Source organism: Eschscholzia californica, unplaced genomic scaffold (genome assembly GCF_041429995.1).
Source record: "Eschscholzia californica isolate CP2 unplaced genomic scaffold, dmEscCali1.0.p SCAF_2, whole genome shotgun sequence".
NCBI classification, from domain to species: Eukaryota; Viridiplantae; Streptophyta; class Magnoliopsida; order Ranunculales; family Papaveraceae; genus Eschscholzia; species Eschscholzia californica.
In genome coordinates this window covers 379099-406311 of record NW_028238309.1, presented here as the reverse complement: position 1 = coordinate 406311, position 27213 = coordinate 379099, and the positions used below count along the sequence as shown (strand labels likewise).

Here is a 27213-nt window from a genome sequence, read left to right as displayed (position 1 = left end):
GTTATTAAGAGCATCTCCAATGGGACACGTAACAAACACTCTAAAAATCCTAAGTGTCAAAGGTCAAGAGAGATTTTCTTTCTTAAATGTCAATATAGAGACACTCTAACAAGGTTTTCTATTGGTTGAAATTTTAAAGTCTCACGTAGATACTCACATTTTAGAGTTTATCTCTCTAGACACTCTACAATAAATGTGTCAATCTCACATTCGAGTGTCTAACAAAGTGTTTCATTAGAGATAATTTTTAACAAAAAGTCACATGTGGCACTCTAAGTGTTAGAGATTGAGTGTCCCATTGGAGATGCTCTAAACATACAAATGTGCAATAAGAGCAACTCCAACCTTCTTGTGAAAAAAAAACACTTTTTTACTCAAAATTTTCAGCTTTAGCTCGGCTTCAAAAATTCAACTCCAATCCCAACTTCTGTTGAAGCTTAAAATTTGTGCACGTGGGAAACGCATGCGTGGCTTTTTTGTGGGTGTGCGAAAAATGCGTGTGATTTTGTGTACGTGTGAAACATTTGAATTATTTTCGAAATAATATTTTTTTCCAAGGTTGAAAAATTATTCGGAGAACGACACGTTGGTGGGAAGTATTTTAATTATTAGGAGTATGATTTTTTTTGTTAGAGTTAATTTTTTTTGAAATTTTGGCCTCAGCCAGGCCTAGGTTGGATTTGCTCTAAGTTTGTAGAACTTTACGTCTCTTTCATGTTGTTGGCCTTTAAGTCTCTTCCATTATTGGTTTAGTGTTATCATTATCGTGCTTATCACATTTTTATGATGTATCAATACTTTGTAACGACTAACGCTAAAAAAAAATCACATGTTTAGGGGGTTCGGGTTTACATATGTGTACTAAAATAGACCTTGCAAACTACTTGGGTTTTGTTTCTTGTCAAATTTGTAGTGCTTGCGCTACATATAGACTGATTTTGGGTCAATTTGATTTAGTTGATTCAGACGAGTTAAACTAATTGTGTCAGATTCATTTTGTTTCTGTTTCGATACGGGCAGAATGAAGAGCCCGCTGGTTGGCGTGAGGAGCACACCGTTGCCCGAGGCACGCTCGGAGGCGCAAGCTGGCCACCACGACTGCAGGAACAATATCTCCTTTGGCGTACCAAAGACCCTAACTTGGTCACCCATGCAGTTAGCGTCAGTCAGTGCTCAAGTCACGTGCGGAATGACGCCGACTCTCGCTGTTCCGCACCCGGCCAGGGTGAATCGCTGACCCCCATTTGCTTCCCTCCAGATAATTTCAGGTACTCTTTGATTCTCTTTTCAAAATCATTTCACCTTTTCTCCGCAGGATTTGTTCTATATCAGTCTCTTACAGGTATTTAGCCTTAAACGGGCCTCGTGGTGTGAAAAGGTCCGGGCACAACGAGACCCTCTCCGGCGCCCCTTCCAGCCTTCCAGGGGAGTTAGGGCAAAAAATTGACACCACGGTCTCTTTTGAGATTGTAAACTTTATAGTGGACAAGACTACGTTAACATTGATTTCTTTCCCAAACTTCAATGTTCCTAATTTTATTAACTCAAAGAAAAGAAATTTGTAACATTAACAAATAGCTTTAAGATGTAAATTTGATAGGTTTCACAAATATGATTGTGGATCTAATAAAAAGGGGTGCGGGTATTAAATTTGTGTGGAAGAACCCACCAATGACCTAATTTCCTGTGAAGAGAGAGAAACTCTCAAGACGTCACAAAAAATTTCAGTATTTGGATCTTGATCACCGGCAGTCAGAGCCGGTAATCGGAGATAAGGGCCCCCTGGCCCAATCGCAGGGAATCTCATCCACCTATCTTTGCAACTTGAAGTTCAACCATCTCCATCTCCTTCTTCAGCAACATCCATCATTAACTTTTTCAACTTTCTAGAGAGATAGAGAGTAGATCTAGGGTTGGACAATCAATTTTGAGGGTTAAGATAATGGAAGCAAGCATCTGGAGAGTTTGTGTAAAAACTTCTTCATGGAAAAACAGATTATCTCTCTTTAATTTCTAGAGAGAGAAAGCAGATCTAAGCTTGGAAATACCATCTTTTTTCAGGCAAAGAGACAGTGAAATTTTTTTACTCATAAATCTTTCTTAAGAATCCTTTTGTAGCTTATTAAACTTCAAGTTTTGTGTCTGTACCAGCATACTAGTAACTCTGTTTATCTCTAGAATCCTTCTTGATCTGTTCTTTAGGAAGGTTATTTCCTTTCTCTCTTAATACGATGGTAGCAGATCAGTGTGTAATTTTAAGTTTGTTTGAATTTTACCTTCATGGATTTCTCGGCGCCGAGCTTGAAGATTCCGATAACAATACCAATCTCCGGCCAATTGCGAGAGACAGGACGCGTGCCACTTGTGGAGAGCTTGTTCCTTCTGATTGTAACACGTATCCTCACACTTGCCTCCCACAATCTCCTTGGCCGACTACCAAAGTCTTAGTGGGCTCGGATTGCACTGGGCCCAAGTTACTTTCCTTCTATTGGGCTTGTAATTGCTACTGGCTAGGGCACCCCTTTGATCCTGGAGTTTCTACTCGAGCTTGGGCCTTATTCCTTTTAGGCCAAACGTTTGACCCTGGGGCATCTAGATGGGCGTGGGCTTTATTCCTGTTAGGCAGGCCGTATGATCCTGGTAAATTGGTTAGATATATTCCTCAAGTTACTATTAGAACTAATTGTTTCTCTAGAGCTGGTTACATCTTTTTAATGGCTCCTCGATATAAACTTGTTCGGTATTTGTCATGGAACACAAATGTACTCACACTCCCTCCACCTTTAGTAGCTTTGCTGCTCCTCTTTGCTGATTCAATCGGGTCTTTCGACTTGATCTGGATTAGCGACCCTAATCACCAGGTATTCAATCTTTCCTCCTCTGGCGGACAATTGGATATTATTTCTCTATCGAGAGAAGTCTGGAGGGTAACCCTGGAATCTGACGATTCCGAAATCTGGAACTTAATTGCCTTCTTTGGAGACATTAATTTCCTTTTTCACCCTATCTGGGAGGTGTTTTTCTTTGTGTTTCCGAGACAAATGTGGGCAGGTTTGCTTGAAAGTTTTATGGAGTGGCACTGGTTTCTTGAGACCTCACGCTTGATGTCGAATGAGCTGCAACTGACTCGGACTCTACTAAACGCTTACTTGTGGGATTCTGTTGCTACTCTTCTTCTTTTTCTGAACGGTTGGACTGCTGCTAGATTTAAGACAGTTAGGCCGACGACTTTTCATGTGGCCATGAGAGTTACAATTAGGAGGATTAATTTTATGTTGAGCTTTACGGTTTCTAGCTCCTTTGTTGTAACTTTTCTTTTCCATCTGTAAACTCCTGATTCTATAAATAATACGATGTTTACGGTTGTCTCAAAAAAATAAAAAAAAATAAAAAGGGGTGCAATCATATTTAAATGAATTTTATGGCACACGATTCCAATTTTGCTACCAAATTTTAATGCAGGATTGTGTTTTTGGAGGTTGTGAAAATGGTGGGGGATCCATGTGGGTATTTTCCATAAAGGAGTTATATACTAATCCAAGCAATTTTTTTGAGATGATATTTTTAGAGTTAATTTCTATATGGCCCCCTACTTTGTGACCAGCTTCCTTTATGACCCTCTTTTTTTCGCAAATTCAAATATGGCCCCCTATTTTCAGACAAATGTCATCACTACCCCTCTGATTAATGTATTTTCAAAATAAAATAAAAAACAAAACCTAAATTCCACCTCACTTCCTTCTCCACCACTCATCTCTCTCCACGTCACCTCTCTCTCCAACTCACCTCTCTCTCTCTCTCTCCAACTCATCTCTCTCTCTAACTCACCTCTCTCTCTCTCTCTCTCTCTCTCTCTCTCTCTCCAACTCACCTCTCTCTCTCTCCAACTCACCTCTCTCTCTCCAACTCATCTCTCTCTCTAACTCACCTCTCTCTCTCCAAGTCACTCCTTCTCCGACGAAGTTCCGGCCGGCGACCTTAAAAAAAAAAAAAAAAAAATTACCCTCATCTCTCTCTCTCTAGAAACTCCGGCGAAGGGGTTTCCCCTTCGCCGGAGAACAGACCACGAAGGTCTGCTTCAAGGTCTGCTTCAAGGTCTGCTTCAAGGTCTGTTCAAGAACAGACCAGATCTGTTCGTGAACAGACCTTGAAGATCTGTTCACGAACAGACCAGATCTGTTCGTGAACAGACCTTGAAGATCTGTTCACGAACAGACCTGGTCTGTTCTTGAACAGACCTTCTCCGGTGAAGGGGTTTCCCCTTCGCCGGAGTTTCTAGAGAGGGAGAGAGAGAAAAGAGGTAATTTTTTTTTTTTTAAGGTCGCCGGCCGGAAATTTTCTGGCCGGCGACCTTGGTCGGAGAAGAAGGAGTGACTTGGAGAGAAAGAGAGAGAGAGAGGTGAGTTAGAGAGAGAGAGAGAGGTGAGTTAGAGAGAGAGATGAGTTAGAGAGAGAGAGAGGTGAGTTGGAGAGAGAGAGATGATGTGGAGAGATATGTGTGGGGGACTAGGAAGTGAGATGGAATTCAGTTTTCTTTATTTTTTTTATGTTGAAAAAATATTAATAAGAAGGGTAATCAGGACATTTACCTCAAAAAAGGGGGTCATATTTGAATTTACGAAAAAAAGGGAACCATAAAGGAAGTTGGTCACAAAGTAGGGGGCCATATAGGAATTAACTCATATTTTTATGAAAATCAGATAAAACTATTCTTTTGAGATGGAGTATACTTAAACAAAAAACGAAAAAGATTACACTGACATATACGCAAGGCTACCAATAATAGCCCTCTTAAGCTTTGCCAAAATATCAAAATACGAAGTTTCGGTTGGATAGTAACACACTTCTTTTTCTTGTCACATTTGTTTTTTTACTACGCAAAATTGTTGTCAATGATTTGGGGGCCGAAGCCGAGTGTTTTCTAGTTCATCTAAGGTTGAATTAGAGAGAAAGATCCAACATTTAGATGATTTCTAACAGGTTGATGAACACACAAATAACCCTAGCATACTGAGAGAGAATTTTTCTTGCAAATATTCTTACTTTACTTTTCATTGTTCATCCACCTAAAGTTTTAATCATTTAAAGTTTTAATCTTAAAGGTTTTAATATTTAAAATTATAATCTTAAAAGTTTTAATATTTATAGTTTTAATCTTAAAAGTTTCAATATTTAAAGTTTTAATATTTAAAGTTTCAATATTTTAAATTTTAAATTTTAATTTTAAATTTTTTAATATTTAAAGTTTTAATATTTAAAGTTTAATCTTAAAATTATATAATTTTCGTTTTAATATTTATTAGTTTAATCTTAAAGTTTCACTTGATGAACTTTAATTATATCCGTAAAAAAAAAATAACTACTAATAATAATAGTTTGAATTTCCAGAAATGAGAAGAAAGCCTACTATTTACTCGGACAAATGTAACGCGTCAAACTCACTGCAAAACACAACGAGGCTATGAATAATATCAAACAAGCAGGTGGAGGTGCAAATGAAGGAGAGAATGCCATGAAAACAAGTGCAAAGGAAGGAGATGAGGCTACGAAAGAACATGAAGGAAATTTGTTAAAGTTTTAATATTTAAAGTTTTAATCTTCAAATTTTTAATATTTAAAGTTTTAATATTTAAAGTTTAATCTTAAAATAATATAACTTTCGTTTTAATATTTAAAGTTTTAAGTAAATGTAAATTTCGTTTTTATTATTTAAATTTTTAATCTTAAAATAATGGTGGTGTTTGGGAAGATAAAGAAGAGAAGTAAATAATTAATATTTAAAGTTTGATTCTTAAAATAATATAAATTTCATTTTAATCTCAACTATAAGTTTGGACGATTTAGATTTAAAACATCCCTTTAAAGTTCTAACAAAAAGTTCCGGATCTTTAAAATTTTAACTAAAAAGGTTTCAAAACTTAATTATCTGAGATTTTTAATGTCCCGGACATTTAATAGCTTCAAAACTTAAAAATTTCTGAACCTTTAAAGTTTTAAACATTTTTGTGTCAGAACGCTTATAAAATCTGAGATCTTTAGAGGTCTGGAACAAAAAAAAATCTAGTAAAAAAGTCTTAACGAATAATATGAACTTATGGAACTTCCCTTTACCGGTGATCTAAAGAAACACACTCTAAATAATACGTCTTCTATGACGTCATCCTTGGCAAGAACTGATCAAATTAGGACTAAGATTGAGTTTTAGGAACTTCAAATTATAGCAACTACAACTCTCTCTATATATCTATCTACTGCGCAGTTTCTAATCGATTTCTTTTTTACAAAATTTCAGAATTCAATCTTTCTGTCTCTTTCTCATCCATGGAGAAGAAAAAGCTTACAACACCTTCAACCACATAGAAGAGAAGTCTGCATACTCGTCCACTACTTCCGTCAGCAACTCTATTGCTTGTTCTACCTCATAAAAAGGATGGGAAAAATAAAGCATTGTACAATCTTCTTGAACCTAATTAGAGAAATTGCATTAAACGAATACCCGAGATGAGAAGAAAATCGTATTGACAATCCCCCTCTCATGAAGGTTGGTTAGTTGTCGTATGATAAGAACACCACCAATTCAATTTGGGAATATGGGGATTGCTTTATTTGAAATTCCTGCTCCCTAGAGAATATCAAGTTACCTAATCAAGTCAATTGGTTTCAATCTGATGATGAGTATGATATCTCTGACTATGTTTTGACGTCCCCTACCTCTAATAATAATAACAAAACCAACATGGCCTTCTTTTTATTTGAATGGAGTGAACATGACCTAGTACTCCTCTATTGCCGCCGAGGAGACCACCAATGGAGATCGGAGAAGTTTTCGCCTATAGATATTAATGGCAATGAATTATATTGTGGATCCTTAATTTCTTTCAGAGATAAATTATATATTTCTTCTTTGACGATTGCCATTTTGAGATTGAGATAGAAAAAAAAGTTGAGGTTGATACTCCTATGACAACTTATTATTCCGTTAGTCATTACTCCCCTTTTTCAAGTCCTGGAACACATGCGCATAGCCATCGTAGATATGTGGTATCTTCTGATGAACTCTTAATGGTTCATATATATTACAATTCTAGAGGGGCCAGATGCTTGAGGATGTTAGTTACTGCAATACAAATATGTAAACTTGATTTCTCTTCAATTGTACGGGAGGAGTTAACAAGTTTAGGTGATCATTTGATCTTTCTTGGGGGAAACACTACAACTTGTTGCTCGGCGTACCAATTAGGTCTTACAAGAGATTGTGTGTTTTATATATTGTCTGGAGATCAGAACTTGTACAAATATGACCTAGAAGGGGAAAGTGTTTCAAATTCTTGGTCGTTTCTAAAGATCGCAATGCCATGTTTATGGAGTGAATGGGTGATGATGTGTCCAACTGTCAGGTAACTTGGGAAAGAACAACACATACTCCCATAGCATATACGTAGAGATCTTACTTATTTGTTAGGTTATTTTTGTTTTCTCTTATATAACAAATATAAACATGTTTTTTTAATATACATAATAAGGTGCTAATATTGTGCTCTAAATTTTAGGGTTTGTGAATGAACCAGAATAGACAACAATGAGGAGGAAGTTAACACTATTGATGCACATCAAAAGAAAATCAACATAACTAATAAAGAGAACGAGGTTGAGGGGAACGATGGAGTAGAACTTGAAGACGTAAACTCATGTTGTATTCTTGACAAAGACATCCTCAAATTGATAGCAAGTTATCTCCTTCCAGTACATTACACACATCTTCGAGCTGGAAGTAGATTGAATCAGTCAGTATTACCTGCACTAAACTGGAGAACTTCTTATGCAAAGATAGATCCATCAATGACATTTTTATCTCTGTTACTAATTCTCTCTGAAGGTAATGGATCCAAATACAATTTCGTCGACCCATGCATAATAATGAGAAGTGCCTCACGATTAATCACGAAATTTTATTAGGCGCAACTATTCGTTTCTCAAAGGACAGGTGGTTACTAATGACGAAAGACAGGAGGAACATTCTCTTTTATAATTTGTTTACAAGAGAGACAATCCAACTTCCAGACTTACCAGAACAGCACGGCAACAACAACTCCTATGGCATCTCATTCTCATCCTCATCTACTTCTTCAGATTGTAGAGTTTTTTCCATCACCGAAGTTATAGATGAAATTCTGGTTGAAGATGGGAAAGAAAAAATTTCCATCGCCTTCATTACCAAGGGACATGATTGGTGGTGGTCAGGCTGTTACCCAAAGTCGAATATGTTTTGGTCGTGCTTAAACAACCAGTTTTCTACAATGAAGCTTTTTATTCCCTAGATTATAATGTAAGTTTAGGTGTTTTTAAGGTTAGTACTTGCTCGTTCGAGGAAATTCTAGCTGGTCCCAAATGGCTCTTTGATTCTGCTTACCCGAAGTTCTTGGTTGAGTACAAAAAGACGTTATTTTTTAGTAGATTTGGGACATCTCGGGCTGTCGATTCGGATATTTAGATTGGATTTCTCTAGGATAGAGTGGGTTAGAGTTGAAAGTTTAGGAAACCATATGATGTTTATCAGCAATACCTACTGTATACTGGCAATTGCTCCCAATAGTAACATGAAAAACAAAATCTACTTACCTAGATTACATGGTTATAGCATCATATATTATTCTCTTGAGACGGATAGGTGTTACTCCATTGGGAATCAGAGCTCCATCAACGGTTTTTACGACACGACAGAGCCGCTAACTTGTAGCTGGATCGATCCTAATTGCACCACAACAGTAAAAAACTTGACTGGTTTCATGTGTAGCTCTACTTTCATAAGCTTTCATTATAAAGTCGATTCTACCGTTAAAGAAGGTAAAAAGTTATTTATTTATTGGTTATATTAGTGTTCTGAAAGATTTTTTTGTATACAATAAGAACAAAAAGTTAGTACCAAATCTCTGAATAATAGTTATATTTATCAGTTAAAAATGTGTTTTATATTATCCATTTCATTCTCTTGAAGGTTCTGTGTTATGTTAATGTCAATGTTGATGAATTTTTTTAGGATGTTTTATTGAATCAGTTATACTTCTGAGTAGGTTACTCATGGTGGCATTATTGTACCTCGGCCAAAATAGACTCAAACCATTCGGTTTCAAGCAGAAATCTCCAATCTAATGTCCCACCACAAAAGCAACAAAGTTCATTTGCTGCAAGTAAAAAAAATCATGAACTTGATGATAAAGAATTTCAGATTTGTCCGTAGCCACCTCCAAAACTCATATCTCAACATGAATTCTGATTCAGTTTCTTATCTGACTCAAACTTCGCATAACTACCATTTCGACAACAAATTCCAGCTCAACTTGATGTTTTCAAGTTTTTGGATTCCACTTTTATGGATTTCGAACATGAACCATACAAAGTAGAAGAAAATAAAATGAAATTAGGATTACTACAAACACTTCTCTCAGTGTTAAGGCTGGACTGATCCTTAAATCGTCCTACACATTGGGCTGGAGATGACACACCCAACAGAGCACAATAGTAAGACACGTTTGGTCTGGCTATCCGTGTAAACCTTCTCTTGCGAGGAGTAACCAAGGCTGATACACTTCATCGGAAGAATAATTCTTGTGTCGGAGGCGAAACATGGCTGATACCTCTAGCCGACCTCCCAGTTAGGGGTGTAGGTGGCGGAGTGTTGAGGGTTGAGCTGTTCTGTTTACCTTAAGCCGGTTGACCCGTTAGGCTTCAGGTTCGTTCTTGACTCTTTGACAATTTATGCATCATCGTGAGTCCTGCCACTCCTTAGTCGAAAGTAAAAAAAGATTGAGGAGTAGAAGTGACTCCCGTGTTTCAGACATTAAATATCTTAAATGACCCTGAAAACAAAGGGTATACCTGGACAAGAGTTGTTTCGTGAAGCTCAGTCGTTCTTTTGAATTTCTTGAGCTCTGTGTCCCGAGGCTGGTTTTGGCTGAGTTGCTGAAGCTTTTTCTTGACTACACTTATGAAGTCTTTCTTGTCGGAACTGTTTGTGAAGTCTTCTTCTATAACTGTGGTGTGATTATATTTTATGAGAATGGTGGGGATCCATGTGGGTATTTGCCATAAAGAGCTATGTACTAATCCAAGCAATTCTTTTGAGATTATATTTTATGAAAATCACATAAAACTATTCTCTTGAGATAGAGTTTTACTTAAACAAAAAAAAACACAAGCGGTTACACGAACATATATGAAGTGGCTACCGATATTTTTTGTTAAATTTTTTGGTTCGGTGGTAACATGTACCTCTTTTCTTTTGGATTTATCTCTTTATCATAGAGAGTTGTCTTCAAATGTTGTTGTCTTAAAATTGTGATAGTCCTACATTGCTCGAGATAGTGTTTGGAGTTTGGGTCATAGGCGTACGCTTAAGCTTAGTAAGTACCAAAATCTTTGGAATGGACTCGTGGAGCCTTAGCAAAGAACAAAATCTTGTACTTGTGTGAAGTAGTAAAAGATGAGACAATATCGATAAGTGCTAAGGCTTGGGACCTCACAATTGGTACAGAACCAAGAGCACTCGCACAGGTGTCCGGAGTTTGGGTTATAAGTGTACACTCAATCTTCATAAGTGTCGACGTCTTTCGGGGACTCGTGGAGCCTTCGCATAAACAAAATCCAGTATTTGTGTCCTGTATGAGCCGGTTAAAACGTGAACAATGTCAACAATGACTACGGCTCCACAATGTAATAATGTATCTTATAAATGTAATTCGATCAGGAGCCTATCACCAAAAGTGGCTGTAGTTTAGTGGTGAGAATTCCCCGTTGTGGCCGTGGAGACCTGGGCTCGAATCCCAGCAGCCACATTTAATTATTTTTAGCTAGGTTAGTCAAAAATGTGAGCGCCTTTAATGTTGCAATTTGACTAAACTGGGCTCTGGAATTTCTGTACTAAATTTCCTATAGAGTTTAGGAACTTGCGAAGTTCTATAAGCCCCACCATTCCTGCTATCGGCATAGGAAGTGTTAGGACCACAATAAGTTTTACCATGGGCACGCATCATCCCTCTTTTACTTGGACGTCGAAGCAGGGTGTTTGGTTTCAAGTGATTGTTCGCATCAAGGTTGAGTTAGAAAGAAAGGCGAGTTAGATAGAAAAAGATGTCGACCAACAAAGGACGAGCGCCAACACTATGGACCTAGGTTTTTACACATGTAGAGCTTACCAATTCAGTAGGTGTATTATCTCATCTCCAAGAAGCTACTTCTTATGTACCTGGTAGCTTCCTATTGTGGGTCATGTCTAACGCAAAGCTTCCAGCACAAACTAATATAAATCGGTTTGACACTTCCGGTAAAGGTTTACATCTACCAGATTCGTAAATCAAAAGTTTCTTTATCCCCCTCCAAGAAAGAGAAACAGATAGACAATGTTGGCCGAAAAATGATAGGGAAGAAGACAAACTATGCAAACTCTCGACATAAATCTTATGTGACTTGACGTGATTCGTACTTTCGACATTTCCAATCAACTCAACTACGAATGAACAGAAGTTAAATAAGATTTCACACCAGAGTTTGCATAGTTTTTCTTGTTTCCTAGGTTTGGCCCCACATATGCAGGCGGAGGGTAACCCGTAACCCACAAATTTCTTTTGTGAGAGAAAAAATCCCAAAGAAGATAAAAAGAGTTTCTTCAAAACTAAAATCCCCTAAAAGAATTTCATGAAAGAAATTGGTACTGATTCGAGTTCATCACCGACTTCCAAACGATGCAGAGATCCAGAAGACGAAGTTTATCTCGACAATTTTCATTCCCACAAACGCTATCTCAGCCAGGTTACTCATCTTCTTCTCTTTTACCACTAATTTCAACTTTTCTTTTTGTGTCGATTGAACTATTTGAAATCGATTTCTTTGATTTTGATGACATGGGTTTTGTTTAATATTAATAATTTGAATGATTTGTGATGAAAAGTTTTGATCTTGATTTGTATTTCAAATTGATAATCTGTTATGGGGGTTTTACCCATTTTGCAGATAATGGCATCTAGTTTAAATGGGTTATCAGTTGGGAAGTCCTTATCTGAAAATGTCATGGTATCTCCAGCTAGGTTTGAAACTATGTCTTATCAGAGGTACCTTTTTCATTTCTCACGAACTGAAAATTAGGTTATTTTGTTTATGTGAGGATAGTCTCACACGGGGGAAGGGCTATCTAGTAACCAAGAGTATAATGTCTAGGTCTTCTCGAGTCTCGACTCATTGCTAATTAGATTTGAGTTGGATGATCACAAACTTAACATGATATCACAGATAGGCCCACACGTGATAGGCTTAAAGCCACACATGCTCCACATCACCCGGAAAGAAAAAAAAAAACGTTTTAGGCTCAAAGAACGCCGTACGTGAGGGGGCGTGTGAGAATAGTCCCACATGGGGGAAGGGCGATATAGCAACCAAGAATATAATTTTTAGGTCATCTCCACTCATTGTCAATTGGTTTTGAGTTAGATGACCATAAACTTAACAGTTTCATATTGGGATACTGATTATGATGAAAGCAATTATGTTTTATATCCTTGTTGATTTGAGATCTTATGAGGCTTGTTATAAGGGAACTAGGTGTACATTAGGTTATATCATCAATTTGGACGATATAGGTTATTGGAATTTATGAGTAATGATTTTTCGTTTAAGCTCCGATAGGTAGTACTTTAAGATTGCAAAACTTCCTGGTTCGTCTTGTGTTTGCAAATGATTAGGGTTTGACATATGATGATCAATAATAATTTGGTTGAAACTTAATGAAGAATATATAATTGGTGAAACGTGCATTAGGCGTACATAGTAATGCAGAATATATAATAGATAAGATTTCATGTACTTTCTCTTAGTTGATAGGAGTTCAACTACAAAATGCGAAAATGATGTTTTTCCTGTTTTCAATTCTTCGTGGCAAAATACGCAAGGTCCAAGGGAAGCCGGCAGAGCTATCCAGATATCCGGGTTAATAAGTCTTGTCCTCATCCCACAAAAGGATTGATAAACTGAAATGTGCTTGCCTAGATAAGCGTAATTACATCACTTCATTGTCCATAAGTAAAATACTTTATGTAAGACTAGGAGGATCTAGCCTAGAGTGCAAAAGATATTTGCTCGTCCTGCATGTTAAAGTTGAGAGAACTCAAGTAAAACCCTAACTAATTCAAGCAGGTGTGGGCGACCTGCAGAAAGTGGTACTTTACTTTACGATGTTTATGGGTTTAATAAAACTTAGAAAAGAAGTCCACTTCTAATGTAAGTATGTAACCTCTGTCGACTCATTCAAGAATATACGTAAACGGGAATGTCCTGCTCATAGGGGTATTATCTTCTGAATGATTACTTTCTCTAAAATGGGATTCGAGCTAATGTGATACTTGCAATTACGACGCTTGGAAAATTCCGTAGGTGTCCTTGGATATAGACCCTTTATATAAATATCATCCGATTATAGCTTTCCCGAATTGGATAAAACAACATAAGCTGAACGTTTACGAGCGTTTAATTAAATAATTTTCCTTAGATAACACTAAGAGTACGTGGTTAGGAGTAACCTGCGCGCACTGCACATTAACACTTTCATATTCGACAATTCTGCCGTGCTTGCTCTATGAAACTGTGACTTTCCTAATTCTACTATTATGCTGTCTCCTGTTCTTTTCTTCTGCAGGGATGAGATCTCCTTGCAGTATTCACCGATGTCAGAAGACTCGGATGATGCCCGCTGCACTGAGACGCTTCCTAACACTTCGATGCTCCAATCTGACAGTGTTCCGAGCAGTCCAGTATCTCCTCATAGGCATCACAAAGCATTTTCCTGTTTCTCTCCAAACAACCCCAATACTTCATATCCTATACATGGTTGCAACCTCGGCGCGGTGTCATGCTCCCAACCTCGCCAACGGGGTTCTGACTCTGAGGGCCGGTTCCCATCATCACCGAGTGATAACTGTCACTCAACAGATTTGAGAAGAGCTGCTCTCTTACGATCTGTGCATTTGAGATCACAACCATTAACGCAACCAACCTATGGTTTGTCCTTCAACCATGGGCAAGAAGAACCGATACAGAAAATTGAAACGGAGCGAGGGAGCTGTTCGTGTATGAAATCTCTTGTTGGTGAAGGTGACTGTCAGAATCAAGAGCACATCTCGAATTTACCTCTGTTTGTTGAAGAGTGCTCTTCCATCAGAACGCCAGTGCTTGGTTTAGCCAGAGAGAAATCTTGTAGGGTATTAGATATGAATGTGAAAGAGGAACCCTTCTCTGGTGGCGCCGAAACAATGAGAGAGAATGGGCCGGGAAGAGCCGGATCAGTTCCAGAAAGAAGATCCATGCTAAGTGGAAAACCGAATAAAGCGCAAGTTGATTTCAGGTCAAGTAACTGATTACTCTCTTCCTCTGGTAAGATGCTTTTCTATTTTATCGAGTCTGTCATTAATGTGCATATATATTAAACAGTCCGATTTCAAGTGTAAAGCCGGGGTTCCTGCAAACGACGAGTCTCGTTGCTCAATGGTTGTGCACCCCCTTAAAATCTAGTATGACATTATGTACTTGCCCACCTGAATTATCTGACATGGTTAGTAGGTAATTTATTGTAAATATAGTTTGTCTAATGGAGTTTAGGGTTCTTTGTCGTGCCATTTCGGTACGTAATCAATATATCTTGTTTAAATTGCAGTTATATTGCTCTTTTCTATCTTTTCTCGTAGATTCATTCATCTCAATCGGGTCATTCAACAAGTTATTCCACATTTTTTCAACATAGGTCGAACGTTCATGATAAACTGATCAAGATAACTCAATGCCTATACCGAAAACCTCATGACTCCATACTTATGTCTATCTAGTTTGTACTTTTCTATGAATGAAGAAGAGGGAGTTATTATTTGTACTAGATGGAATATAGATAACATGCAATATGTATTGTGACCGGCTATAAATCCGGGTATGTCCCAACCAGTTGCTTTTCTTCACATGATGTCTTTAATAAAATTTAATTCTCTGACCATTACTCCCTCCCATTTCATTTCATTCCATTCCAAAGGGTAGGACCAAAACACTAGGTTAGTATAGTACATTCTTTGTGACTATTGAGCAAGTTGTACAATGAGTTGGACTTGTTCGAATATACAAGGTTCCTTTGGGTATGAAATTCGTCTTTCTAATTTCAGATAAGAAATTTGACTCGAGATTTGAATTGGCTCGTGTCAGATTTGATTACCCTTGGCGTAAGAAGACATTGTGTGAAGTTTCTGGCGGAAACTAGTTAGACTATGGCGACTCAACTTCTGAGAAATTGGACTTAGGCGAGTCAGACTAACACTATAAGAAAACAAACAACGTACGCTTTAGGCCTTGGGATACTTATATCGGATAAATTCGGGGCAAGAAATTACCCTTGGAATATGTAGACAATTCTCCCCTGGACATAATCTTGTCAAACAATTTAAGATTTAAAACACCTAGGCAAGCAATCACAATCTTTATTTCGACATTCTTAACATTTTACAATAACTTATCAAACAAACCAAATCCCATTCTATGCTATAAAAATCTAACTACATTGATAAAGAACAATTTAGTCTTCCAACCAAGATAAAATTTGTTCACCACTCTCCCATGGATTATGATGATGATTATCCAAAATACCAATCAAATCCCAATCAAACCACTCATGATCGTCAAAAGAAGAATTGATTGAGTTGGAATCTAAAGAGTACCACTCACTAATCTCATCTACTAGACTAGTAGTATTCATCAAATCCCCTCCCTCATTTATTGCCTTCATGTTTGATACCCCACTTTCTCTCTCCTCATTAAAGCCCATGAACCCACTTTCTCTCTCTTCATTAAAGCCCATGAACCCACTTTCTGCATTGTTAGTAAACGTTAAAAGCCCACTAGGATCGACCACCTCACTGGCTACAGTGTTACCAGGGCACATCAACTCTGTCTCTAGCCCTTGAATTGGTCCCAACATCTCACTTTCTCTCTCCTCATTTGTACACAAAACTACACTATTTTCTCTCTCTAGAAATGGGTCATTGGTCATGTTACCCATTTCTTCATTTAGTTCTACTTGATAAGTTAAATCCATTAGCTTCTCTTGGTTGGCACTAGCATTGGTGAGAATGGGTCCATCTAGACAATCAACTTTTTCAAGTGTCTCACCAATATTGGTCATTTTTACTAAATTTGAATGGTGAGTGTACTTGTTATAAGGAATTTTCTTTTTCATGGTTGATCTACTTGTTCTTCCACCTTTCTTCTTACCCCCACCATTCAATTTGGCCAAGTTCATTATGATTGGTAAGGGTTCCTCACTAGGCCTTCTGAAAGTATCGATTCTCCTGCTTAAATGAGAATTCCAGTAGTTTTTTATTTCGTTGTCAGTTCTCCCTGGTAGGTGCCCAGCTATCAATGACCACCTACAAAATTCGATTTGATATTTGTTATTTGATATTTGTTTGTTCAATAACTAATTGATTTTCCTCAAACTAACAAACTTCTATAAAAATTAAGCATAACCCATGCTAAAAATTGTCATATCCCATACCATTAAACCCGAAATAAGAAACCAAATGATTTGCGACAATTTGTTTGTAGGAATATTTCCGTTTCGAAGTTATCATTGGGTTGGTTGGTCACATTCCTTTTGCTTTGGGTTAAAAGAGAAATGCACTAAATTAAACTCTCGAATTTATGACGTTCAATGTAAGGAAGGTGCCGCCTATTGGTGGTCCCATTATCACGACTCTTGTGAATGCTCTATTGCCCTTAGAGAGGACAATTTTTTTTTTTAATAGTTATCGAAAAGTAAGATTCATAATCTACCTTTCAAGTAAGTTACAGATCGAAGCTGAAAATAGAAAATATAAATAGATAAGAAGTTTGTTACAAATACGACAAGATGACAAGAATAAAAATGGGAAATATCAAATGACATAATCGACAAAAAAATATAAAATTATAATTGGGACACAGTGGTTCAATTGATATCAGATAAATGAAACACATTTGACTATAGAAGAAAAATTTCACTATTTTCTTTCATTGTTGACAGAGAGTAAGTCTCTCAAAAAACGAAAATGCTGGAAATATATTTTGGACATTGAAACAAAAATATTTCATGACAGATGCCGTTTAAAATGTCTAGAAAAATTAGAGGAAAGTAATATCCGTTTCTCAAGAAATCATTGTGTTTCAAGTAATGACACTTTTTCAATGGCAATTTTCATCTACCGGTTTAAGAATACGTGATAACTGGCTTGTTGTGACGTCAGATATCTCAAAATACCTAGCTCTTTGGGCATGGATTAAAAAGAATTAAGAAAAATGAGTAAATTTTGTTTGTGGTTGTGAACAAGGAGAGAGGTAGTGATATAACAAATTACCTATTACCCAAAGAGGAATGCAACTTGATGATCAATTTTTCTTCCTCAGGTGAGATGTTCCCTCTTTTCAAGTCATTTCTTAAGTAATTTAGCCATCTTAATCTGCAACTCTTCCCACATCTTAACAACCCTAAAACCCATAATTAAATCATTACTATATATTAACTTGAAAGATAAAACCCAAAATGAAAATCCCATTCCAACTCTAAACAAAATAAAAATAAAATAATCAACACTTATACTTTGTGTGACACTTTGGCAAACAGAATCCCGACCGACTTAAATTGACCACCATATATGATTTAGAGAGATAAGAGAGATTCAATTTTCTCTTGAAATTATGTCCATTCACCTAAGCTGGTTGGAATTCTGCTAACCTAGGTGTTTGCGAAAAGTACGTATATCATTTAGCATACCTGCATTCTTTGGTAATGACCTCCACGATCCTTCTCCATTATCTTGAATGTACTTCATTAAAATCTCATCTTCTTCGACTGTCCATCTTCCTCTCTTCAATCCCACTTTCTCACAACATGGTGCTCTACCCATCTTGTTGATTCTAGAGAGAAAGAGAGAGAAAGAGAGAGAGAGAGTTCTTTTAGTAAGAGAAACTAAGCTCTAGCTAGTTCTTTCAACAACAACAAAAAAAGCTCTAGCTAGTTAGAGAAGATATGTATTTTCTCTCCATTGTGATGGGTCTGTGTCAATTTGAAATCTCAAAATAAAATGGTGAAGTATGGAAATAAATAGTTGGAGGTAGGACAAAATATCCTCAAAGTGTTGACATCTAACCAATAAGATTAAAACACGCGTCCATCATGCAGAGGTTACGGGATTGATCGTACAAACACAAAGCCACGGAAGTTAGTCTTCGTCTTAAAATGTTGACTTTTCGCCAATAGGTTAAACCTTTTCTGATATCTGGCGTTCCTTATTATTCTACTGTCGACACCACGCAATCACGATTTGAGGGTACGAACAAATTGGGTCAAATGAAAACGGGCGGGACCCGAATTTGTGTGGTTTATGGTGGTATGACACCACACGTGAACATTCACAAGGAATGAGTGTCGTGGAAGGTCATTCATCGTATGTTCTTAGTGGGTCGGGTTTAGTTTGGGTATTTTAAATACCCGGATTCAGAAGATCCTACTGTCATGATATTATGAGCTGATATATCAATAAGAATTAATACCTGCGAAAACTGTCGATTTTAAAGTCTTAAAGAAAAACTCTAAAGTCAAACTAAACTACTGACCTAAATTCCTATTAACTATTTTAGTTATACCGAAATTTAATAAATCATGAATTTACATTTTTATAGGGTTGAACAGAAGACATTCGTGTGACCGAGAAGATGCATTATTAACTGGGTTACCAGTTGTTAGCTATTATGATATTAAGCTCTAGGCAGAGTGAGAAATTACTTGTGATTTCCTTTGTCTCTATTATGCAAGTAGAAATGGTTTTGTTATTGTTAATAGAACATAAATAACAAAATAATTTCAAAATTACTTAGTTTTTCTTAGTGAATCGATTCTTTGCTTCTAAAGGTAACAAGTATATGTGTTTTTGATGTTCAGCCTTTCTTGTTTTAATCCAGTCTACTTTGACTCTAATATGTTTACGTCAAATTTCTTTCTTTCTGTTATTGATTGGTCGACATAAATATCAACTTGGGATTGGAAATATATACATATAGTGACCAAATTTCAGCATTTGAATCATATTAATAACATATTTCTCATCACGAACACTAAAAAGTTAAAATTTTAAAATATATATATTTAAGAATTACATTATAATTCCATTTCTTATTTTGTTGCAAGGATTTGCGTATAATTTCAGCTAAAGATAGTATTGAATCCACAAAACAAATACATATGAAATTACAATTTGCTAAAATCCAGAAAAATTATATTCGGATGATGTGACATTTTAGATTACATATTATTAAGATCCGTAATTTCTTTTTATCAAGGATAAGATACTATGTATCTCCCCATGTGTCTATCATAGTTGGTAGACACGGTACGAACAGATGTTGTACGTATTTCGTTAGCTTTAAGTGTTGAAACAATTAAGACGACTAATGTTGTTATAACAATTTCATACGTAATTATCTATGTACAAAGTTAATGTCGTATTTCACTAATTAATAGATGCTATTCAATCGACTATAAATAGATGTAACTTATAAACTTGTGTTATGGGTTGATTTAGTTAAATATCATGTGATTTAGTCTTCTACTAAATATAGTAGATCAAAGTACCATTTTTTGCTCAAGGAGAGAAGTCTCACATTTCACATGACATGTTGGGACAGAATTCATAAGGTTATCTCCAATTATTTATTATCACTTACTATTTAGCTAGGCACATCATTTACCTACTCTGAAAATTTGCCTTTGTTTAGAGAATTACAGGCCTATCCTAATGTGGATACACATCATATGAGTGGCGAAAATTTATAAGGGTGGTGATAGTTCCACATCGTTTGAAAGACATCTAAAGTTTGGGCTATAGGTATGTTTAAGCTTAGTAGTTGTCGAAATCTTTTTAAGTAGCCTATGGAGCTTTCGTGGGGATCAAACTATCCTATATGCTGGACTCAGGTCTAGATGTCAAAATGGGAGTGAGTATTGATAATTGTGATTGTATTAGAACTAAAAATGACTTGTGTACAAAGATGGAGCATTGTGATAGTCCATTTTGGGATATATGTATATGTCCCAGTTTAGTGAGTGTTAAGCATTTTAGGTGTGTTTGTGGAGCTTGCAAGAATAAAATTCTACGCTTCTTGGACTTACGCATGAGTATCAACGACGGAGCCAGTATCAATAACTGCTAAGACTTACGCTGGAAGAAAATCATCAAACATATCTTATGGGTGTAAGAGGGAAGGTAAGCGCCTCTAGTAAAAATGGAGCACTTGTAGAAGTTCAGACTAAGGCTTCTATGCCCCAAAGTCATGGCATTGGGAGATAACTTGAGTTGGGTCCAAACTAGTGTGCTAAGAAAGGTTGACCACTATAGGCCCAAACAGATACACATAAGTAGCTCGTAAATAAATAAAAAATTTACAGGCGTCCTAAAATCTATATAGGCGCCACCGGGGCAAATTTTATCCTACACCTATGACCTATCCAACCATAAATCATAAGAGACTAGTCAAGACTTATATAATGCAAAACAAGAAAACAAATGGGAAAAAGAATAAGATTATTATGTAACGCTTTTACGTCTATTTTTACATAAAATTTTCTTGGGGAGGTTAACAAACACAATTGTTTGTCAATGACTTCTTAGTTTGGAGAATGAAGGATGAAAGGGAAAGATATTCCTAATCAATATGACAATATACCTCACAATATGATTAATGGAGATGAGATTATAGGTAGTAGATAGGAAGAACTCAACCACATTTTGCTAAAAAGAAATAAATATATACAGATGACCCATAAAAAAGTGGACCTTTGTTCCAACTCCCACCAATGACCCACTAGATACAAATTATTAAAAGAAGAATTCTAGTCTTCTAATGTATAAATCGGAAAATGGACTATTTTTCTTTCATAAATGCAGAAGTTGTGGAAGACGCCGGATATATCGATCCCCATACCTCTCACATACTAAGTGACTAGTCAAATGTCTCAAACACATTATTTCTTCATGGTTTAATAATTGACCGATTTGCCAATATTGATAAAGAAAGGTAATACTCAATTAATTTCCCACATACGATTAACGCGTAAGAACTTGGCTTTGGGAGGGAAACAACAGCTGCTAATACCCTGTTGGCTGAGGAGCAAAAAGAGGAACCCGCCTTAAGAGGAGCTCACATCTGATTAGCTGATTGGTGAGGCAGTTGCACACTTGCACATGCCTGGTCACTCCGACCCCCCTTTGTGAGGCACTCCTTCTACAAAAATCACGTGTCTATTTTGTCAAGCTCCTTAGAGAGAGATGTCTCGTCTCGTCTCCTTGGTACTCTCTAACTACCTACCTGTGTGGATTTCATGTACTGCCTTTTTGTTGAAGAGAACTTTGAGTTTTTCCTGAAAGTACGACGTGAGTTATTTCAACGATTTACCACCTGATATTCAGACATTGGCTTGATTCTAGACATATGTTACTTGACCTGATAAATAAGAGTCTGAAAGGCTCGAACAAGCGAATTGTCCACGATTGCAGCACAAAAAAAATGAATTGGTGATGTAGAAAGCCTTGTGTGACAATTTTAGGAGGCCAAGATCAAATAACAAACGTACAAGAAACAATACAAACCAAAATACTTCCGATTTAATAATGCTGTACCAATTCCATACGACATCACTCGCGTTTTTGCTTAGATACATTTTCACACAGATCTTTAAGAAGTTATGGGAAATAGACGGTCAGATTTATAGAAATGGTGAAATTGGTGGGGTCAGTGGGAATTGAATTAGCTTACCTCCATGTCCACGTCAAGCGCTTTTTACGCACGCAAACTATTTGTCTTTATACGTGACGTGGACCAATGTTGATGTTTCCAGGAACTTGGTAAATGTTAAGGCCCCACTTCAACACTTCCTGCACATGTGCCACGTGTCATGTTTCTCTATTTTTTCAATTATTAGTTTAAACTCCCCGTTTTTATGTTTTATTATTATAAGGTCCATTTTTCTATTTCTTGGACGCTAACAAATATTAGTTTTTTTTTTTTTTTTTTTGCTGAAGGTAACAAATATTAGTTGGAGTATTACCATCTAAAACAAATGGTTGTAAAAGTTATAAGATGATAGGATGATATGACAACTTTTAGATTTAACTGTTTAGAAGAAAGAGGTGCATCTCATTTGTGTTTTTTTGTATACAAAAATATTACAATTTGTAAAAGCGATGACCTTTTGTTATAAGAATAGGGGAGTTATTGTTTCGAGCGAGATACAAATTTTTATAACGTTTTTCTAAATGCACATGCATATAATCTAAACAACATTACTAACAATTAGAAAAAAGAATTAAAATTGGCGCTCATTGTTGGACATGATTTAAACATAAACGTCAAACTCAAATAACACATACAAATGAATAGTGTACCTGAGGTGTTGTTTTATACTTTATATTTCATCGTTTATTGACTCGTGTTAATAAGTAGCTTAGATAAATAGATGTTAGTGTCATACCCCAAGCCCGGGTCATACTCAAAATCACATGTGTTGGCCGTACTAAAAAGACATTGACACATACTAAGTTTATGCGTACACTTATATCTCATGATTTGATTTCTCTCGTAAGCGATGTGAGACTATCGCATTTACGTCTCATAAATTGTCCTTAATAGTTTGTAAATGATCTTCAGAACTTGGAAACATCTTTGATGACGATAATATAAGATTTATTTAATTCACAATATATCTTTATATTACATTCATACCACGTAATGAATGTAATACCTATTCGAGTCATATGTCAAAGAATATCTCATATGACTCGTACATCATTACATGACATCGATACGTTTATTGGGCACGGTTTGAAGTCTTAATTCTAGTAGGTGAACAAATAAGTACTTACTAAATAATTGTATAACTTACATGGACTTCAAGTATAAATATATCAAGTTTTTATTTCCTCCAACGCTCTCTAGCTCTTTCTCTTCCTCTTCGTCACGTTTCCTGTAACTTCGATTCTCTCTCTTCCTCACAAAATAAAACACAAATCAAAGAGAGACAGAGAGAGAGAGAGAGAGAAGAATGCAAGGTTTGTACCTTAAACCAGGGATTCATGGCTTCTCCCCATCGATCTCATTTGGTGTATCTACCGATACCCGTACCCATACATCTCAAGTTAGTGCTTTGGGTCGTTCAATCAATGGAGATTCATCAAACACAACTGGGAGCATTTCAATTGAAACAACAGAGAGTAATGGGGATTTATCAACACCATCATCAATGTTTTCAATTTCTTACCCTCTGAAATCTCTTTTACCTGGAGGAGGAAAAGAAAAGGAAACTGATCATGGTGGCGGGTCCTTCGTCGATAATGGTGGCCTTGTTGTGATCAGAGAAGATGAAAAAGGAGTTGAAGAAAATGGGTTTGATGAAGGGGAAAACGATCCGGTTGGATCGGAAGAACAAAGAGGGAATTGGGTTATGAGGATTTTGCAAATTGGAACTCTCTGGAGAGGGAAAAGGGGGGATGTTGTAGAAAAAGATGATGACGATAATGGTGATTCTGGTTCTAATGATTCAACCAGTAATTGTTCTTGTTCTGAAGAAGAAGAATCGGAAATGAAACTTGATAGGGCTTCGTTTTCGAAATTACTTCGACGAGTAACATTGGAAGAAGCTAAGGTTTATGCCCAAATGTCATATTTGGGGAAGTTAGCTTATTCTGTACCCAAAATCAAGGTACCTCTTTTACTCAAATGTTTTGATCTTTAGCCCTAATACTTGTTAAATTCATAATACATTGTAATTCGGGATGTATCTCTGTTGATTTGGTGTTTATTTTGAAAAATCTGACCTTTTTTTTAGTTTTTGACTACTATAGTCATTACAAAGGCATCAATATAGATGTGATAAGCACGATAACTGCCGAATCTAAACCTTACAGAAACTACTGGGTGAAAGCTCAACGAAACGACTTTATTTTATACCCTTAATAACCCAAGTTCAATAACCATGGATTCCACCTCGGCTGAGCATCGGACCTGGGACCTCCATGGTTATGTAGTACATGCACTACTAACTGATCTTGTTATATGCTAATTAGATCACATCTTATAACTAGAGGAACCTTTGTGGATTATTGAGTGTTTTGTGTTTTCGGTCTAATTGGTTTAAGTGTTGGATCTTTGATGCCTTACTACAAAAAATTTAGGTCATGGGGAAGTGAAATTTGAACCCAATTTTTATCTACCCATTATGGGTTTTCATGGTGTTGAAGAAACATTAGGGTTTGTGGAAAACTTCATGGTTTCATGGGGTTGAGAGAAATGTTAGGTTTTCAGTTTCATGGTTACTTTTTTTGTTTTTGCAGTCAGGAAATCTTTTAAAACATCAGGGACTGCGATTAGTTACTTCGTCAGTCGAGAAGGAAGAACAGAACATGAATAAAGAGAAGACGAATTCGCGTGATGTTCAAGAAACAGGAGAGATACCTGAAGAAGAGAAGAAAGAGATGGGTGAGCAAATGGAGGGGAAGAAGAAGAATAATGGATACCGAATGAGTCCATCTACTGCTTATCATATCGCTGCATCTGCTGCTTCATATCTGAAATCTCGCACAAGGAGGATCCTTCCGTTCAAGTCTTCAATCACTGAGAAAAGGGACGAATCGACTGAAGGAAACAATGGTGAAATAACGAACTCGGAAGTTGCTTCTTTTGTGGCCACTACTAATTCTCTAACAGCAGTAGTTGCTGCAAAAGAGGAAATGAAGCAAGCTGTAGCAAAGGACCTGAACTCGGTGAATTCCTCCCCGTGTGAATGGTTTATATGTGATGATGATCAGAGAGGGACTAGATTCTTCGTTATTCAGGTATCGAGAAGTTCAGTAACAAATGCGAATTATTTGATTTCTTAGCGGCTTTTCCTAGATCGTCAGGGGTACTCTTTATGCATATGCGATAATCTTAAACGTGAATGTGAATATCTGAAATATGCAGGGGTCTGATTCATTGGCTTCTTGGCAAGCTAATCTACTCTTCGAACCTATTCAGTTCGAGGTAAATTTGAGTGGCCTCGCCAAACTTTTTTGTGTGCTTTCGGATACCATTTTTGTAGGTGATTCGTCTAAAATGCATACCTGTGTTTTCCTTGCAGGGACTAGATGTGCTTGTGCACAGAGGTATCTACGAGGCAGCGAAAGGGATCTACGAGCACATGCTTCCTGAAGTCCGAGCCCATTTGAATTCTCTCGGTGACTCTGCAACCTTTCGTTTCACTGGTCATTCTCTAGGTGGAAGCTTGTCGCTTCTTATAAATCTCATGTTGCTTCTAAGAGGCGAAGTACCATTATCATCCTTACTTCCTGTTATAACCTTTGGTGCACCATCAATTATGTGTGGAGGTGATCAGCTTCTTCGAAGGTTGGGGCTTCCTCGAAGTCATCTCCAAGCCATTACATTACATCGAGACATTGTCCCACGGGCTTTCTCTTGCAATTACCCGGACCATGTGGTCGAACTTCTTAAGGCTGTCAATAGGAACTTCAGACATCATCCGTGCCTCACAAACCAGGTATAACCTTGTGACTTATGATTGTGTTTTCTTATAGCGGTATGGGATGAAGTATGATCATCTACTAACAAAAACTTTCGATTTAGCAGAAGTTGCTATATGCTCCAATGGGGGAGATTCTGATCTTACAACCAGACGAGAAACACTCTCCAAATCACAATCTACTCCCACCCGGCAGTGGGTTATACCTATTAAGTTGTTCTTTATCGGATTCAGATGATCCAGAGAAACAACTCCGAGCTGCAGAAAACTTGTTTATGAACTCGCCTCACCCACTTGAGATTCTTAGTGATCGGTCTTCTTATGGTTCTAATGGTTCCATTTGCAGGGACCATGATATGAATTCCTATCTGAAATCAGTTCGAAGTGTTGTCCGTCAGGAGCTAATTCAGATGAGAAGAGCCACAAGGAAGCAACGCCGCTTATTGTGGTGGCCTTTTGTCACACCACAAGACAACCACGTCGGGGTCATTGAGGTTAGGGAGTCAAAACCAAGCAGTTCAAGTGAGCAGAACATAGGATTTTCTGTCATTTTCCGCACTGGAAGCGAGTCATTGAAGAGGTTTAGCAGATTTGTTGCTTCTCAGCATACACATTTGTTTGTTGTGCTATTGTTCCCAGCCAGGATGTTACTCTTGGGAACTTACACTGTCATATTCCGTTGAGAAAGGGTCGGGTTATGGTAGCCGTTTTAGGGTCTCCACAACCCATTGTGAAACTATAGCGAAGCTATTCTTTTATTCGTTTGTTTTACGAAGTTTCAAGGTTAGAAAATGTCGATGTAGTACGTATAATAGGTCTAGTATGTGTAATTGAAAATACTTGTCCATTTCGCTTGTAAGTTTAAGAGAGTGGACAACTTAAGGAACTCTTACTTTTGGAAATGCTTGTCTAGTCTATAGTACTTAATGGTTAAGTTTGTAAAATGGATGATAGTTCTGATATAGCCTATATTTATAGATAATGTTCATAGATTAGACTTTAGTGATATATAAAGAGCAACCTGATATTTTTTTTCATTTATTGTGTATATATCTAAATATGTGAGATTAATAATCTGTATTCTAATCACTCTTTGTTTAGAAGAAATATAACAATCTTTCTTTTTTTCATCCGAACCGAACATTATTAGAGGGCCCAGACCTTATTAAATTTATCCATGATCTATAACCTGTGGATTTCACTTCCAATGAGAATCGAATTTGGGACTTCCGGGGAATGGAGTGAAGTGTTCGATCACTATGTCAATTAGTATTGAAATGACATGTACAGTTAGTTTTACGTTGTACGGATGTGATAAAACCCTTGATAGTATGTAGTTGCTGGTTTATAAAATATATTGGTAATTTGTTGCGATCTTTAGAGAGTCTAATGATTAATTGGAAATTGACAGATCCCTATATGCACCGGTTTATTTCAAACAAACCATAAAATGAACGAAAAAACTTCTACAACTATGAAAGAGCGAGGAATTGGAGCGTTACTTTTTAAATGAAGTGTAAAAAGAGAACAAAAAGATTAAGTAGTAAGCTAATCATGTTAAGAGGACCATTTTGATGATTAAGACATCTTTA

At 36.8% G+C, this 27213-nt stretch overlaps 3 protein-coding genes and 1 long non-coding RNA gene across 4 annotated transcripts; 3 read left to right on the top strand and 1 right to left on the bottom strand.

Moving 5' to 3' along the window:
• The first annotated feature begins 6168 nt into the window (after window positions 1-6168).
• Window positions 6169-8961, top strand: LOC147554899 (uncharacterized). The gene is made up of 2 exons (XR_015234843.1): window positions 6169-7397; window positions 7551-8961. It is a non-coding gene; the product is annotated as an uncharacterized LOC147554899 (long non-coding RNA).
• Window positions 8962-11267: 2306 nt separating this feature from the next.
• Window positions 11268-14698, top strand: LOC147554898 (uncharacterized). Its single transcript, XM_086659924.1, has 3 exons — window positions 11268-11805; window positions 12007-12104; window positions 13682-14698. The coding sequence occupies exons 1-3, from the start codon at window positions 11692-11694 to the stop codon at window positions 14397-14399; spliced, it is 930 nt and encodes a 309-aa protein (XP_086516050.1). The 5' UTR covers window positions 11268-11691; the 3' UTR covers window positions 14400-14698.
• Window positions 14699-15482: 784 nt separating this feature from the next.
• Window positions 15483-18129, bottom strand: LOC147554897 (uncharacterized). The gene is made up of 3 exons (XM_086659923.1): window positions 17828-18129; window positions 17412-17541; window positions 15483-16445 (listed from the first exon to the last, which is right to left on the bottom strand). The coding sequence occupies exons 1-3, from the start codon at window positions 17958-17960 to the stop codon at window positions 15596-15598; spliced, it is 1113 nt and encodes a 370-aa protein (XP_086516049.1). The 5' UTR covers window positions 17961-18129; the 3' UTR covers window positions 15483-15595.
• Window positions 18130-22988: 4859 nt separating this feature from the next.
• LOC147554896 (phospholipase A1 PLIP2, chloroplastic-like) lies at window positions 22989-26658 on the top strand. Its single transcript, XM_086659921.1, has 5 exons — window positions 22989-23806; window positions 24438-24938; window positions 25066-25125; window positions 25223-25639; window positions 25729-26658. The coding sequence occupies exons 1-5, from the start codon at window positions 23150-23152 to the stop codon at window positions 26302-26304; spliced, it is 2211 nt and encodes a 736-aa protein (XP_086516047.1). The 5' UTR covers window positions 22989-23149; the 3' UTR covers window positions 26305-26658.
• Window positions 26659-27213: the final 555 nt, after the last annotated feature.

What these genes read in the sequence shown, in the direction of transcription:
- LOC147554896 (XM_086659921.1), top strand. Translation starts at nt 23,150, where the DNA reads ATGCAAGGTTTGTACCTTAAACCAGGGATTCATGGCTTCTCCCCATCG. An exon ending in ATTCTGTACCCAAAATCAAG is followed by an intron (nt 23,807 to 24,437) that starts GTACCTCTTTTA and finishes TTGTTTTTGCAG; the next exon opens with TCAGGAAATCTTTTAAAACA. An exon ending in CTAGATTCTTCGTTATTCAG is followed by an intron (nt 24,939 to 25,065) that starts GTATCGAGAAGT and finishes TGAAATATGCAG; the next exon opens with GGGTCTGATTCATTGGCTTC.
- LOC147554898 (XM_086659924.1), top strand. Translation starts at nt 11,692, where the DNA reads ATGAAAGAAATTGGTACTGATTCGAGTTCATCACCGACTTCCAAACGA. An exon ending in ACAAACGCTATCTCAGCCAG is followed by an intron (nt 11,806 to 12,006) that starts GTTACTCATCTT and finishes CCCATTTTGCAG; the next exon opens with ATAATGGCATCTAGTTTAAA. An exon ending in GAAACTATGTCTTATCAGAG is followed by an intron (nt 12,105 to 13,681) that starts GTACCTTTTTCA and finishes TTTCTTCTGCAG; the next exon opens with GGATGAGATCTCCTTGCAGT.
- LOC147554897 (XM_086659923.1), bottom strand. Translation starts at nt 17,960, where the DNA reads ATGGGTAGAGCACCATGTTGTGAGAAAGTGGGATTGAAGAGAGGAAGA. An exon ending in GTCATTACCAAAGAATGCAG is followed by an intron (nt 17,542 to 17,827) that starts GTATGCTAAATG and finishes TATGGGTTTTAG; the next exon opens with GGTTGTTAAGATGTGGGAAG. An exon ending in CATTCCTCTTTGGGTAATAG is followed by an intron (nt 16,446 to 17,411) that starts GTAATTTGTTAT and finishes CGAATTTTGTAG; the next exon opens with GTGGTCATTGATAGCTGGGC.